Here is a 15,653-nt window from a genome sequence, read left to right as displayed (position 1 = left end):
TTTTTTAATGAAATATTGTTAAACTACAACCCCTTATTCGGTGAACCGATGAGCAAGAGAGCTAAACTTCAAATGCCGGTGACCGTAGCTAGACAGCTCAAAAGAATTACACGTACATTTTGACACACCCAATCAGAAGAAGCCAACAAATTTCTTTACGCCGTTGCCAATTTGAAATACACTTGTTAAATTTGTGTTAATTTCAAACAACGTTTGTTGAAAGTTAGGAGATTTTAAAAAATATGGGTTCTTTACTCTTTTCGAAATGTAATTTTAAAACACAGGTTGTTAATGAAAGGAGTTAAGAGTTTATCCTATCCATCCATATCCATACGTGTATGACAACTTCAGCTCCAGCAGGCGGGACGCGGTATATTGTGTACGCGTACCGTGTACCGTGTACCGGTATATCGTGGAAAACGATCGTGGAATGGCTTGCTCCGCCCCCAAAGGGGAGGAGCCTATTATCGTGGAATGGGTCGATTTCCACGGTATAGAGGTTTTTCCATTTGGTTCGTGTAAGTAGAGGGAAAAGTCGGTGCGGCTAGTCGACTAGTGCGCACCATGGCGGGGGATAGCCGAAACTTGCTGCAGACTTTGCTTGATCCAACCGATAGACACAACTGTGTCTATCTTGATCCAACCGATAGACACAGTTGTGTCTATCTTGATCAAGCAAAGTCTGCAGCAAGTTTCGGCTACTTACACGAACCAAATGGAAAAACCTCTATATCGTGGAAAGCGATCGTGTACCACTATACGTATACATACCGTGGAAATCGACCGTGTACCACTATACGTATACATACACAGCAGAGTTCCAGTTCAACCGCTCATCGTGATTTCTGTATGTCCAAAGTTTTCAATCAGAACTACTTAGCACACCTTTATATTGACTTCTTATTTGCATCATTTGTAGTCAAATGAGTTCACCTTGTACTCAATCTAAGGGGGAGGAAGAAAAAAAATCAGACAGTGTTCAAATTGATCCTGGAGCTGGTTACAAATATGGTGTTTTAGTCAGTGAAGACACACCAGTTAACCGGAATGATGCTCATAGTATTCAGTTGAAGATAGACTTTTCTGGCGAGAAAGAAAATGATAAAAATCATGTTAGTACGCTAGAAAAGGTGTCACAAAATGAAAGCTATGCTGAGCTACCTGTGCAATCAAAGTCTGCTCTGAAACGGAAAATGAAGAAGGATTTATGGGAGCTGAGGAAAAAAGAGAAAAGGTTTTATCATAAATAGTTTATCCAACCTGTTTTAACACTTCTTTGGTTTTAGGATTCAAGAAAGGGAGAAAAGAAAGAAAAGAAAACTTGATCCAACCCATCGTTTGAATACAGTTACTCGTAAACAACTAAAAAATGCAACAATGGCTAACAGTAACTGCAAAGTGACCATAGCAATTGCCCTATCATTTGACAATTACATGGATGAAAGGAGTCTTGCAAAGTGTGTCAAGCAAATTAGTCGTTGTTACAGCATTAACCGTAGGGCTACTGATCCAGTTCAATTCCACGTAACTAGTTTGGATGGTGCTAGTTTAAAAGAAATGAGCAAGAATTCAGGCTATGAAAACTGGGATGTCAGTATCTCTCTGGTTTTGTTTGTAATTGATGCTAATTTCCTTATTCCTTGGCTTTCAGGTTAACCTGCATGAAAAGCATTTTACAGAAATTTTCAGTAAAGAAAAAATTGTTTACCTCACCTCTGAATCTGACAATGTTATAGAAAATCTTAAGGATGATTATGTTTATATAATTGGAGGATTAGTTGATCACAATTCCCAAAAGGTAGGTAGAAATTAAGAAATAGTGACTCCTTTAGTTATTTGATGATTTATGTAATTGGCCCAAAAAATCATATTTGAAAAGTAGAGTGTGAAATTTGGGAAATTTTGTGAGGAGTGGGATCTACTGCAACAACAAATTGTTTCATGTTCATATATTTCTTTGTGGTTTTCCTGTTGTTTAGGGTCTTTGTCACAAGTTGGCAGAAGAGAAAGGTCTTTCTCATGGCCGTCTTCCAATCAGTGAAAATATTGACATGAAGACGAGAAAAGTTTTAACTATTGACCACGGTAAGGCATTTGCCGTAAGTTACCATTTAAAACATTGTTTTAAAAATCAGGTAATATGTTTCAGTGTTTAATGTAATGGTCAACATCTGTAACGGACAGAGCTGGAAGGAAGCATTACTTGAGATCTTGCCAGCTAGAAAAGGAGCTCAAGAAAAGCCAGTTGACGATAACACAATTACTAATGGAGATAGGATTGCTGATAAATTTGCAGTTGCCGACGAAGATGCAGCAGCCGACGAAGATGCAGAGGCCGACGAAGATGCAGAGGCCGACGAAGATGCAGTTGCCGACGAAGCTGCATCGGCCGACGAAGATGCAGCGGCCGACGAAGATGCAGTTTGTTGAAGAAAATTCAAAAATGAAATTCCTTAAAGCAAAACCTACCTCGGCATAGTTTCTGCTGTTTTGTTTAATAAGTTGTCTCAGTTATTGTATCAGTTACTGTTCACAACTTCTTCATTATGCACAAAAGTGCAAAGAAAATTGAATTTGTATAAAGGATTCTTTTTGGAATTTGTCTTTTTATTATTTATTCCATGTAAATCACATTGGCAGATTAAATCATTCATATTCAGCTGGGGTATGAAATTGAAGCTCATACTCATTCCTTACTGATAAGCCATTATTCTTCGGTTCTTAGGACGAATCAGGCGCGAAAATAAACAATATATTTTAAGTATTCAGATTATCCCACTACGTGGGCCCTTGCCAACCAAGTACGTGCAAAGTCTCGTGATTTTGTCATTCAAAATTTAAAGGACATGCCCTTCGACGATCGATACCCCAATTTTCTGCACGATTTTTTTGTAAATATGCTGCTGAATAATTAAAATTATGGTGAACTAATGTGACAATAGTAAATAAGTAAAAAAACAAACAGAAACCACTAAGTTAATAACAATGAAATATAAAACAAAAAAATTACTTTAGGTTTTTCTATCGATAGTGTACACCAGAGACCTCTGGTGAAGCGCCGCGACGTCTATGTCTGCAGTCCCACTCTTCCTTCTTAACAGGCCCAAAGAGTCAAAAGTCAAACTTGACACGTGTAGTGAACTGTTTATTGACTTCAGATACAAGGTAATTTGATAGATGTGTACCTAATTTATTTCTATATTATTTTTCTAACATATTTTAATTTTGTAGTTGTAAGTACCATGTCTTCCAGGCCAAAAAGAAAATGCAAAGCCACTAATCCACCTCGGTTAACAGTGGGTAAAAGTTCAAAGGTTAGTTAATCCTAATCGTAAGTCATATAAAATTAATTAATTAATTGTATTTGGATTAGGCTATGGATCTGGTAACCAATGACCATTTGGCAGGTTTCATGGAAGAGGATGTGTCTTTGTCCCCCCAGCCTCTCATCAAAGATGAGTCGCAGGCTGAAGTGGGTGAGGCCAATGATGCTATCCGACAGGCCACTGATGAAGAAATAATTGCTGCTGGCACAAATCAGGTAATTGTGCATTCTTTTTCATTTGTTAAATTACTTAAATACATAAATTTTTAAAATTTGTTAACCCCTATTTAGGAATGGAAAATGACTGCAGAGAACCTTGCAGAGGAGAACTGTACCTTAAAGAACAATGTTAAGCTGCTGGAAGAAGCCTTAGTGGCGCAAAAGGCAGCCTCTGACGAGGTAAATTAAACACTTATTAATTAAATAGCTCTATTCTGTATTTTAAAAAAAATCTCCATTTCCAGAAAGTTACTTCCTTGGAGTTGGAGCTACAAAGAGTAACAAATCTTCTGAGGGCAGTGGAAGGTAAGAAATCTAAAACCAATAAATATTATTTTGTTTAAAATTGTGTACATGTGTATATAAAGAACTTGTAGAATAACTGTCAGTTCTTAACTATACAGTTATTCTATGAATTATAGTTATATATAATACATAGAAAGATATATAAGGACATAGAATACATAGAAGGATATATAGTATCCTTATATAATACCTATAAAGAGGTATTGTATAGCAAAACTAAACACAGGAACTATATAGTACCTCCATTTGTACAAGACTATATAGCACTACTATATAGAACTACTATATAGAACTACTATATAGAACTACTATATAGAACTATATTACAATTACTATATGCATAATATTACATACAATATGTATTGCTATTTAGTGTTTCCCGAATTAGTGAGTAAGGCGATGGCGGTGATCGAAGCGGGTACGCACGCGGGTACGGAAGCGGGAACGCAAGCGGCTTCACGCTCACGATCGTCTTCAGCTCCATCGACGAGCTCCCGCCATGTCGAGGAACAAGCAATTAATTCATCGGCTGACGAAAGGGGCGACGAGGAAGAGGAAGACGAGGATGAGGAAGAGGACGAGGACGAGGACGCTTTTCATGCTGTCAAGGTAAGTTCGCAGCAGCTCTATTATTTTTCTATTGTAACCAAGAAAAAAATCTTTGTAGGACGCGTTTCCAATAAAAAAGGAAACCCTTGCCCAATTTAGTACCGTGGATGAGCGGAAGTTTGTCCTGAACCTTATTGGGACGCTTTATTCCCGGCAATATCTCCGTCTCCACAAAAAAAGTGGTACTAAGGCTACACATGGGGACGATTTGAAAATTCCAATTCCGCGTGAGGAATACGTTCAAATACAAGGTAATAGTTTTTTAAATATTATTTAAGAGTTGTATTTTAATCATATTTATCTGCTTAGATGCCATCTGCTCCAGGCTGAAGGTGAAGCTAACAAGACATCGTTTGCCACCGAAACTGGAGTTGGCTATATCCCAGAAGTTTAATCAGGTGCGTCCAACGGCAGCAGACAAGCGTATATTGCGCCACTACTGGAACATGCAAAATACCGAAAGTCCTTGAAAACTGTGCATTTATTATGGTCTGCATAATACAAAGAAATTGTGTTCTCCAATGGTTTCGTTTTCATTTTATATTGTATACATAATATAATATATTAAGGCCACTGGGTAAACTAAATAATAATAATTTTAAAAAATTTACGATGAAATGCGGTGTTGATGCGTGTACTTTATAGGAGAATTTCTGAGAAAAAAGTATAACATATAATCATAATACTATATATAAGTACTATATGGAACTACTATATAGAACTACTATATAGAACTACTATATAGAACTACTATATAGAACTACTATATACAACTACTATATAGAACTACTATATAGAACTACTATACTAAAATAACTATATATACTAAAATAATACATGTCAATATTTATTTATATAGATATAAAATATCAACATGGCAGCGCACATCTAGATGCTACTTATAGTAAAGCTGCACCTGTACTTTTATTTATTGCTTTCCAACTAGATGATGCTTATTGACTATGCCTCTTGATCAAGTAGCCGACGGCTACTACTACAAGAAAAATGAATAATGGCCGAAATGATGGGTGCCGGCACGTTATGGCAATTTTTGTTTTTCGAAGGTTTTAGATGTAATTGTTCCAAATAAATTACGACCTATATTCCAAAACCTGGCTCCATGGTTCAGCATAAACGTACCATAAAATTTATGATTTTTTACAAACCCAAGTAGCCGAACATAAGGCCTAAAATGTATTTATTAAATTTAATAAATTTTTCATAACACGAAAAATACCTAAAAAAAATTTTTTTACATCTAAAATCTTAACAAAAACTAATGAGTTTTAGTGCTAAAGACTCACGTGGACTAGAACTTTGGAAATATATATAAATGAATGTGTAATGTGTACACAAAAATTTGTTTTTGACCGAATTTGTTTTTCAAAGAAAGTCACTTATGCCCGGTATAGACTTAGCCGACAATTTCTTTCTAGGAAAGCCAGTATAAATTTTTGTTATTTTTCTGAATATTACTTGTTTGTATAAATTTATATATATTTAGAAAGCTCTCGTCAACGCGATCGTTTTGCACTAAAATTTATTTGTTTTTGTTAAGTTTTTGTGTGTAAAAATTAATTATCAAAAAAGTTTTTAAAAAAAGTTGTAGGTGTCCCTCTATTGGCAAAATTTATAATTTTTGAAATATTTTTGTCTAAGATCAACATAAATGATGCTCGTTTGCTAGCATTTCATAGAAAATTTTATTAAGCTATATATTTTTAATAAGTGGATTATTTTGGTGTATCTTAGAAGTTAGAACCCGTATATTTACTTAATTGCTTGCATAATGGTGGGAAAATAAATGTACATGCATTAAGCCTTCCATATGGTCCATTACTGGTTCCAACAATTAGACGGAACATACGTACTGTATGTAGTGTAGTACTATATAAAACTGAAAGGCAAAAAGAGGAAGACACTCAATTAAAAAAAAATAAAGCAAAAGCATTAGGCGGATATTTTGTCAGTTTTATCTGGGTAATTTCTTTCGTTTCAATCTTGGTTATCGCAATAAAAATACAGCTTCATTGTGAATTCAGCAACATTGTTTGCAAAACCACGGCATTTTTGATTTCTCGGGATAATTTTCACACATGCGGTGAAACCATTCATTGCATTTGTCACATTGAACGAGATCCCATTCTTGTTTATCGATCCGATGAATTCGGCGGCAAATGCAATACACAGGAATGCTTCGGATGTTTGAACGCCTGGTTGCACGTCTTTCCTTAGAAGGGAAAACAGATAAATTGCCTGACAAAAAGCAATCCCTCAGGTGGGCGCGAATAACTTCAGATTGGAAGAACAATGTTGTTGGATCTCTTCCATTGGCGATACAAACTGCAAAAGCTATGCAAAGAACTCCACAATCGCCGGTATTTTCATCTTGCATCCGCTGGCATTGGGCTAATTCATATTCCATGCGTGAATCCTTTGTTCTCACCAACGACGACATGCAGGCTAGCGCTTGCTGTCTACCTTCCTCAACGAAGTTCATACTAGGAGCGGTGGAATCAGATATAATATAATATATAAATATTGCTCTTTATAGACTTGCACATTGCTTTACATTTTAAGCTATAATTCAAGAACTTTACCACTTATACTATTACGTTGGCGTACCTGTCATATACTTGAAGTCGGGATGAATTAAAAAAACCCTTTGTAACAAGGATCCAATGGGAAGGACTATGGATAAACTGTATCCACTTTTCTTCTTGAGGAACCGGATAATTACCCTCACCACAATACTCAACAGACATAAGTCCGCCAATTTCTGGGAACTGCCTCCTTAGCATGGTTTGGGCTGCGTTTATATGGCCACTGCATAACCAAAATCGTGGGATGGTTACCTGGTCGATTTCATCGCTCCTGAGGTACTCTTCAGAGTAATAAAAAATTTTCGGATTATCTCTTTTTGGAATGAATCGATCGAAAATCACCTGTTTCAATAAATGTTCAAAAATATATATTATTATATGGTAATATATCTTTCTTCTAAAAGAAAAAGAAATTGTTTTACCGAATCTGTGCATGATTTCTCATTCAAATCCAGCGGTTTGAAATAGTATGTTTTCAATGGCAATTTAGGTGGTTTGCCTTCATCGCCAGGCATTGCACCGTTGGACTGTTCCAGTTTTCCATCGTACCGAGGAAGGTCTTCCGCATTCACCGTCGGTATTACCAAATCTGCAGAAAGCTATTAAGAAAGTTTAAGCTAAACACGCAAACATAGGATGCGACGCAGGAAACAAAGTTTTTTACCGAATCTGTGGTATTAACCTTGCAAGGAGGTGAAGTGGAAGTAAGTTTCAACTCGTCATTTTCCGCTACTTCATCTAGTGCTAACGGAGTCAACAAGCAACTATTTCCCTCAATGGGATCCGCGGGAGGTGACTCTTGTATGTGGTGATGATTGTACGGCGATGGTGATCGTTGTACTAAATCTGTGGTATTAACCTTGCAAGGAGGTGAAGTGGAAGTAAGTTTCACCTCGTCATTTTCCGCTACTTCATCTAGTGCTAACGGAGTCAACAAGCTACTCTTTCCCTCAATGGGATCCGCGGGAGGTGACTGTTGTATGTGGTGATTTTTGTACGGTGATGGTGATCGTTGTACTACTCCATCATTGTCGAAAAGATGGTCAATTGACCCATTGAGGTACCGCTCCATTTCCTCCTCTTCTTGAATGCGTTCTTGGAATAAAACATTTTCCACCTGGGCATTGTTAAAAACCAATTTAATTAACCAATTCATTTCCAACCTGCTTATATTGTTAAAAATTAATCTATCATTATTAATTACCCGCTCTTTGCGTTTATCATTCGATGGAAGGTGAATTCTTGTGTTTCCCTTTGATTTTAAAATGCGTCGATTGCTTTTAGTTCCTGAGTGAGAATCAGCCTTTTTATTCATGTTTGAGCGCATCCTTGTTCCATTTGGTATCTTGTTTGACGTTCTAGGTTTGTAACCAATGGACATCATGGCAGCCATGATGTGGCAACAAGTTACTGTTGAAGAACAGGTGCAGTACTGTCTCGGTTTTCCCTCTTCGCCAGAAAAGAGGGTAACAGAATGTTTGGCACCGCTCTGGGCAGTGACACTCCAGCATTTTTGTTCGGGAACCAGAGTAATTTTTTTGTTTAAAATTATTAGTTTTGCCCTTTGCATGGTGCTTAGAGATGGAAGGTACTTTTTCGCGCTCCGTCTTGAAGCATCATTTACCTAAATTCCAAATCGATTATTAGCCAAAATTATTAGGAAATCATTTTACAAATGGTGTATTTTACCATTTCCGTTTCTTTTCCCTCTTCTATATGAATGGAGTCCATTTCTTCACAGATGGCAATATTGCCTAACTCTGTGTTGTCTGTGAGCTTGTACAGATGTTGCAAATGACGTCGTAAGAGCCAATTTTCTCCCAATCCAAATCGAGCTCTTTTAATTCTTAGGAGCTGACGCCTAACAATTTCATAGCTTCCCAAGATCATTTCGTCTTCAGCGTATGCTCTTGTCTTGACAAAGCGGCGTTTTAAGAGCGCATTAAAGGACTCGGATCTATTGGTTTACAGCAAATAATTCACGTTGTACCGCTCAAGTGACCATATTCCCATTGAATTCATGTCTGGATGAATATGTTTCTCGAAATACGTTGCAAATTCCTAAAGACCATATATAAATATATTATGATTATTGTATATATAGTTTACATATATTTTTTATATATAGTAGGCCTACATATAAATATAATGTAGCTATTATATAGAATATATTTATATGTAGGCCTATATATATAATATAAACATTTTCTATTATATATCATTATTAACATGTCTCCAATAAGTTTACAAATAGGTATAAATATACTTACAGTGTTCATAGAATTCCGCTGAAATGATCGAAAAACAGCGCAGTATTCTATGTATGATTTTTGGTGAAGCAACTCATAAAAGTGGCTACGATATTTTGCTAATTCCGATCTGCTGGAAATTCCAAGGCTTCGCAATTTCATTTTTTGATCTTTCCACGCATGAATATGACAACGCGCCCGTGGTATATTAGGGAAAACCTACAAATTATAGAAAAAGCCTTTAACATCTTCACTTAAAACAAAAACCAATAAACGTACCTTTTCAATGGCATTTACGATAGCTGCCTCTTGATCAGTGCATATTAAAAGCTTCTTGGATGAAGCAATTTCGGGGATTTCTTCTTTAACCATATTCCAGAAATATTCATGCGAACTCTGCAGTTTTTTCAGGTGGATGAGACAGGCCAAACCTATAGTAGGCATTGGCGAATATTCGGTTTCCATAAACTCCGTAAAACGGAATGTGATCCAACTCACGTAGTAATTGCCAAGATTAAATGTTGTATCATACTCCATAATCATTTCTGGCAAATCGTCCCGATCCAAAAGATTCCTGAATTCATTTGCCATTTCTGTAAATGACATTGAAATAAAACTTGTTAAGACACTTCGACCGATGCCGTATCAAATGATTTGCAATGATTATCATTACTGTAGCCTATTACATATATATATTAATATATAAATATGTAAATAGTTACACCTATTACAATATATGCCCATTATATAAAATACATATATATGTACACACTATATTATATATAAGGCATATATAGATCGTGTATGATATATAACATATATATATATATCATATATAAAAATATATACATGTATTGTATATAATATATATACAAATAGATATGTGTATATGTATGCATATCAAACTGAATAGACGCATGATTAATATATAACTCACCTAAGTCCATACAAGCTATGTTGACAGAAGGAAGATACTCAAGTTTCCGAAGAAAATTTGTATCGATGCCAACTTCGTATGCGTTAAACTGGGCGTCGTGGCTTATACGGTTTTTTTCTCTTGCTAATCTTTGAGCATTTCTGACTTGTTCTAGGTCTCGAGACGCATCCACTGCTTGCATTTTTATGTGGCTTCCCGCAGACTCAATTAAGTCACCGTGAACTTGCGCTGGAGGATCTTTAGGACGTTCTTTTGCGGTTATTAGGACTGAGGCTGCCGTTCGGTAGAATGCCTTCTCTGTCTTCTCCAGCTTCCTGGCATTCCCATGCGAGTATTTCGGACACACACACACGTATTAATAGACACCCTATTGTCTATTACCCTATTACCTATAGACCCAACTGTGTCTATTGGTTGGATCAAGCAAAGTCTGCAGCAAGTTTCGGCTATCCCCCGCCATGGTGCGCACTAGTCGACTAGCCGCACCGACTTTTCCCTCTACTTACACGAACCAAATGGAAAAACCTCTATACACCCTATTTTTTCGTTGTTACCTGGTTTTGGGAAAAAAGCTTCAAGTGGCCTTCTTTTTTCGGAATCCACGCAGTAAGTTTTCACTGAAATATCTGAAAATAGCGAAAGGTCACTGATAATTCCATCCCTAAGGCACGACATGGTTGAAAACACGTAATAAACACAATTTAAAAACAATCGCAGAAAAGAACATGTGCTCGCCAATTAACTCAATTACGAACTAATGGATATTGGCTGTTGTCCTTCCCTAGAGCAAGGAAACCTTCCCACGCTCGGTGGTCCCTAGGGAGCACTTGCTCTCTTCCAATATGCCTCTGGATATTTCACTTGTTGTCTAGGGATAAACGTGACATCTATTAATCAGCAATAAAGAAGCCCGTTGATTTTTATTATATATATTTCATGATTAAATAACAAATTTACTTCCATAGGGTTTATGTATTCACAATAAAACATTGTACAATAAAAGCATATTAAAATATTACTATATACAAATACTGTAAATAAGTACACGCTGCCAGTACACGATTTACCAGAGCAAGGAAACCTTCCCACGCCCGGTGGTCCCTAGGGACCACTTGCTGTACTCCAATATGCCTCTGGATAATTCACTTGTTGTCTAGGGATAACCGTGGCATGTATTAATCATTAATAAAGAAGCCCGTTGATTTTTATTATATATTTTCCATGATTAAAAAACTAATTCACTTCAATAAGGTTTATGTATTAACAATAACACATTGTACAATAAAAGCATATTGACGGTGTATTAACGTTGTGTTTTGTATATATAGTACTATATACAAATACTATATATAAGTACACGCTGCCAGTACACGATATACCATCCAACGACAGTCGTCTGCTAGGCGTACTTCGTGGAAAACGTTGGTTAGGCCCCTCCCCTTTCAGGGCGGAGCAAGCCATTCCACGATGGTTTTCCACGATATACCAGTACACGGTACACGGTACGCGTACACGATATACCGCGTCCCCCAGCAACACAGTCTTCACCAGTGAACTGATACTGATCCGATTCCGTGTCGTTAAAAAACGGATTTTTTGAGGGCCGTAGAACGGATTGGTTTCCGTTCTCTAACACTAGAGTCGCATGAAGGCAATAACGTTATGCCTACCCGAGAAGAATTTTAGCGTCTGGGGACTATTCCGTTTCAGCCCACTCAAAGTCAACGCATATAAATAGAGTTGTATTAGAGTTTTTCTGAATTTTATGTTTTCCAGCCGAAGTTTGGGAATTTGAGTTTGTTATTTTCAAAATAAATGCAAAATATATGGAAATGATAAATGCAGTCAAGAATCGTTAGCTTTCTTCATTATAAATTGATTTTTTTAAAGTCAATTCTCCGATTTAAAATTTTCATCAGAAATATTTTCATAAATTTTATACCACATATATTTGAATATACGAACAATAAAGATTTGTCTTATCCGGGATTTGATCCTTTGACCTTTTTATTCATGATCCAACTCTTTAACCAATAGACCTTCAGATGACAAAACACCTGGCTGATTACAAAATAAAATTACCGCTGACATTTAGATGGCAATTTACAAAGTTGTATTTAGTTGAAATTATCAGATGTATGCAACAGAGGAACTAAATACCAACGTAATTCCTCATTTTCAAAAGATATTGGTGGAGTTGGATTAAGAGGAAGAGCCATCATTTTACAAAATACTTGTGAAGGATAGCGGAAAAATGTAGGCGCACTGAGGGTATGAGCAGAAAATATGTTGTGATCTGACGATCGATATGGCTGAACATGGGCATTTTCAAGAGATACAAATTTACGTGCAACAATTTCAACTAATTCCATACCACTACACGCAAGAATGTCAACACAAACGAAGGCAGATTTTTGGTTATCGAGAAAAATATTATTGGGGAATAAATTAGTCAAGACAAAGTTATTGAAAAAAATTTTTTTAGGCCATCGACCTCCCTTATTGCAATATTTAAGTACCCTGCTGTTATTTTTTATTCCTTCCAGCATTAATTGTACTTTAGTCTCAATAATAGTTCCACATGAAGTTGTCGGGAGTTGGTACTTAGACTTTTCAACACATCTGTTACGTATCTGTTCAGCTTGGAGATTTCCACTTCTTATACATGTTCGAAAGAAAACTTGGAAACTCTCGAAAGGGAATGCACTCAGAGTTTCAATCCCGCATTGAAAGTTTTCTGAATCCTGCCACACATGAGAAACTTGATGGCTGACAAATCGACAAGGTATTTCTCTCTCAGTCAGCTCCACAGAATATCTATCTAAGATGTTTTTGGCCTTTAAAATTCTTTCTTTTGGAACGGGTTCTCCATTGAAAGACCCCAATAACATCATGCCATATTGTAACAACATAATATGTTCGAGGTCATTTTCACTGAGAATTCCCTTGAAGAGAGGAAATAATAGATAATAAAGAATGTTACGTTTCACATGAATCTTATAGTTCTTGCATTTTTCCAGCTTGTCAACAAAACGGTCAAATCCGTATGGTCGGCACAAGTGAAAGAACTTGATTCGTTTGTTGGCTTCAGCTATCTGTGTGCTTGTAAGTTTGCCCTCGGCTGGCACGAATACAAATCCCTCTAAACGTCGGCCAAAGGCACCCTCGATAACAGTATGCATAGGATCAATGACAAAGCCTGATACCATTGGCAAATTTACATTGAGGAAAGGACTAACATCTTTTGGGTCTTTCAAGTGTTCATCAATAGAATAATCGTTGACATGATAAGTCAAGAAATCTGCATCGGTTCTAGCAGGGGCATTGACATTTCGTAGTAAGATAGTTCGATTAACCATTTCACCTCTCTGAATACAACGGTCACAACACCAATAACCGGAATGGCCTTTAGTTCTTTTAAGAAAAGATCTCATTGGACCATCAGCAATGACACAACGAAGTGAAGCTGTGCAGCAACGCTCATTTATGTCGGCAATGTTTTCATTTGAAGGGGAAAGGTGAGAAAGTTCACGAATAAGGTCTTGAAGAAATCTGTGAATATCGGTAGGCTTACCCTTTCCAACATAAAAACCGATGATGAAAACTGAAGTCTCCAAAAAAGTGATGTTGTCAAGACTTTTTGCATCTGACTGAATTGAGTGAATTCTTCCAAGAATAGGTGTTATCGTAGGAGCATTTTCGTCTTCGTTTAGCTTGGCTTCGTCGATGTTGATATCTGTGTTGAAATGAGGGGTTTTCTCCAAACACAATTCAGGAACTACAATTTTTTCTCCTCGTAGAGTGGCTTTAGCTTTCTCCGTAATTGAGTAAACGTCAAATGCTTCAATCTATGTAAAGATTGAGGAAATTATATGCACTGTAAGGTAAAGGATAAAAATATAATATTTACTCTTTTTTGCAAATTTTTGGGAAGAATACTTGCATTTTTATAGTACAAATCAACAAATTGCATCAAATCTGCGTCGCGATGGATGAGTCCAGCAGAATTTCCACTTAAGGCATTTTCTAAGCCGAAATGTACATATTTTCCATCATTAATTGATACAGCAGATGGCAACTGTCTTGATTTTTGTGCATTATTTGTTGAAGTGGGCCAATCGCTTCCATCCACATGCATAAGTTCTTGTCCAGTGCTTGGTAACAAAGAATAATATAGAATAGGCTCATACAGCTTCAGTAATTTGAGTAGATACGTTAGGTGTATTTGTTTTTGATTTGTGTAAGCTGCAAAATGCCGTAAAATCTTTATTAAAGTCATTTGCTCATTTCCAGGCTGTTCATTCTGTTCCAGTAATTGGGCTTCGTTCTCAAATAGGACAGTTTCCATACCCTCAAACTCATTTATTGTTGTATCCTTCGACTGATGATCAACTGAGTCATCATTTTCCTCTACAAGTGAGTTTTCATCAATAATCGATGCGATTTCTTGATTATCATTTGAAGCATTCTGATTAATAAAAACAAATTTTATACAATTATATTTATCGAACTGTTATTATGATTCATATGATGTGTTACCACATCAAGCTGAAATTGGGATTGCATTTCTTCCATTGGTTTCAAATTAAACCTCAGTACAAGATTCGGATCGCTTTTAACATTGTTCCATATTCTTGTTGGAACGCCTTGTGTACACCAATCTTTAATAACTCGCAAAGCTTTTCTTCGCAAAACTGATGCGTATGTTGGTTGCAACTCTTCCAACGTACGTTTTCTCTTTCGTACCGAAAATTCACAATATAAAAGAACTTTTTTAATTTCTTCGTCGGTCAACATTGTAGCTAATATATGTTTAGGCCAGTGTGTATTACAGATTACGTTTGAGCAAGGCCTACTGAATGTTTACGGCCTGTAAACTTGTAAATCCTTGTAACTTATAATCCTTTCTGATCACGGTTGATCAGAGCAATTATAAGAAGAGGGAGGATACAACGACACCATCTGGCGCTCGATTGTGCCCGCATGCAAAAAATACCTATAAATCTACAATTAATGAATGAAGGCCTACCGTTACAGGATTAGTTTATTACACACCCGCATGCATAATAGTCCTGCTCATTACCTAACTTCACTACTTCGTTCATTTCGTGCATTCAACCTAAGGGATCACACATCAACTTTTAAGTAAGTTCTTGAAATTTCTCTAGTTTTTGAGTTTTTATTATAGGAATAAATTGGATTGATGTTTTAATTGTTGTTCTGTTAGTTATTTATATTTCATTTCGTAAAAGGTTAAGGAACGGACGAAAATGGCATATCAAACAACAAAGAGTGGAACGTGTTATCCCTCAGAAGAACAAGTAATTTAATTTTAATTTGAGCTGGTAGTTAATTGTTTTTAACATGTTGGACTGTTTTGGTTTTTTCTCAGGAAAGCCAGAATT

The 15,653-nt window shown here is 36.4% G+C and overlaps 4 protein-coding genes across 5 annotated transcripts in view; 2 read left to right on the top strand and 2 right to left on the bottom strand.

Annotated features, from left to right (window-relative positions):
• LOC116924999 (protein disulfide-isomerase A3) overlaps positions 1–15,653 on the bottom strand; it is a 30,077-nt gene that overhangs the window by 2,025 nt on the left and 12,399 nt on the right. The window lies entirely within an intron of this gene.
• LOC116925004 (tRNA methyltransferase 10 homolog A) lies at positions 687–2,598 on the top strand. 2 transcript variants are annotated; one of them, XM_045175747.1, is made up of 6 exons: positions 687–847; positions 920–1,234; positions 1,287–1,590; positions 1,652–1,798; positions 1,980–2,085; positions 2,150–2,598. In XM_045175747.1, the coding sequence occupies exons 2-6, from the start codon at positions 924–926 to the stop codon at positions 2,428–2,430; spliced, it is 1,149 nt and encodes a 382-aa protein (XP_045031682.1). In that variant the 5' UTR covers positions 687–847; positions 920–923; the 3' UTR covers positions 2,431–2,598. The 2 variants fall into 2 exon arrangements, with proteins under 2 accessions (XP_045031682.1, XP_045031681.1); XM_045175746.1 differs by having other exon boundaries at positions 695–1,234.
• Positions 2,743–3,910, top strand: LOC116925003. The gene is made up of 5 exons (XM_032931629.2): positions 2,743–3,165; positions 3,232–3,314; positions 3,374–3,541; positions 3,617–3,724; positions 3,790–3,910. Exons 2-5 carry the CDS (start codon positions 3,243–3,245, stop codon positions 3,886–3,888), a joined length of 447 nt encoding a protein of 148 aa, XP_032787520.2. The 5' UTR covers positions 2,743–3,165; positions 3,232–3,242; the 3' UTR covers positions 3,889–3,910.
• Positions 12,366–14,401, bottom strand: LOC123473982. Its single transcript, XM_045175745.1, has 2 exons — positions 14,159–14,401; positions 12,366–14,096 (listed from the first exon to the last, which is right to left on the bottom strand). The coding sequence occupies exons 1-2, from the start codon at positions 14,384–14,386 to the stop codon at positions 12,366–12,368; spliced, it is 1,959 nt and encodes a 652-aa protein (XP_045031680.1). The 5' UTR covers positions 14,387–14,401.

Source organism: Daphnia magna, linkage group LG6 (assembly GCF_020631705.1).
Source record: "Daphnia magna isolate NIES linkage group LG6, ASM2063170v1.1, whole genome shotgun sequence".
In the NCBI taxonomy this organism is placed as follows: Eukaryota; Metazoa; Arthropoda; class Branchiopoda; order Diplostraca; family Daphniidae; genus Daphnia; species Daphnia magna.
The sequence above is the reverse complement of the archived record's forward strand: the minus strand, read 5'-3'. Positions and strand labels throughout refer to the sequence as shown.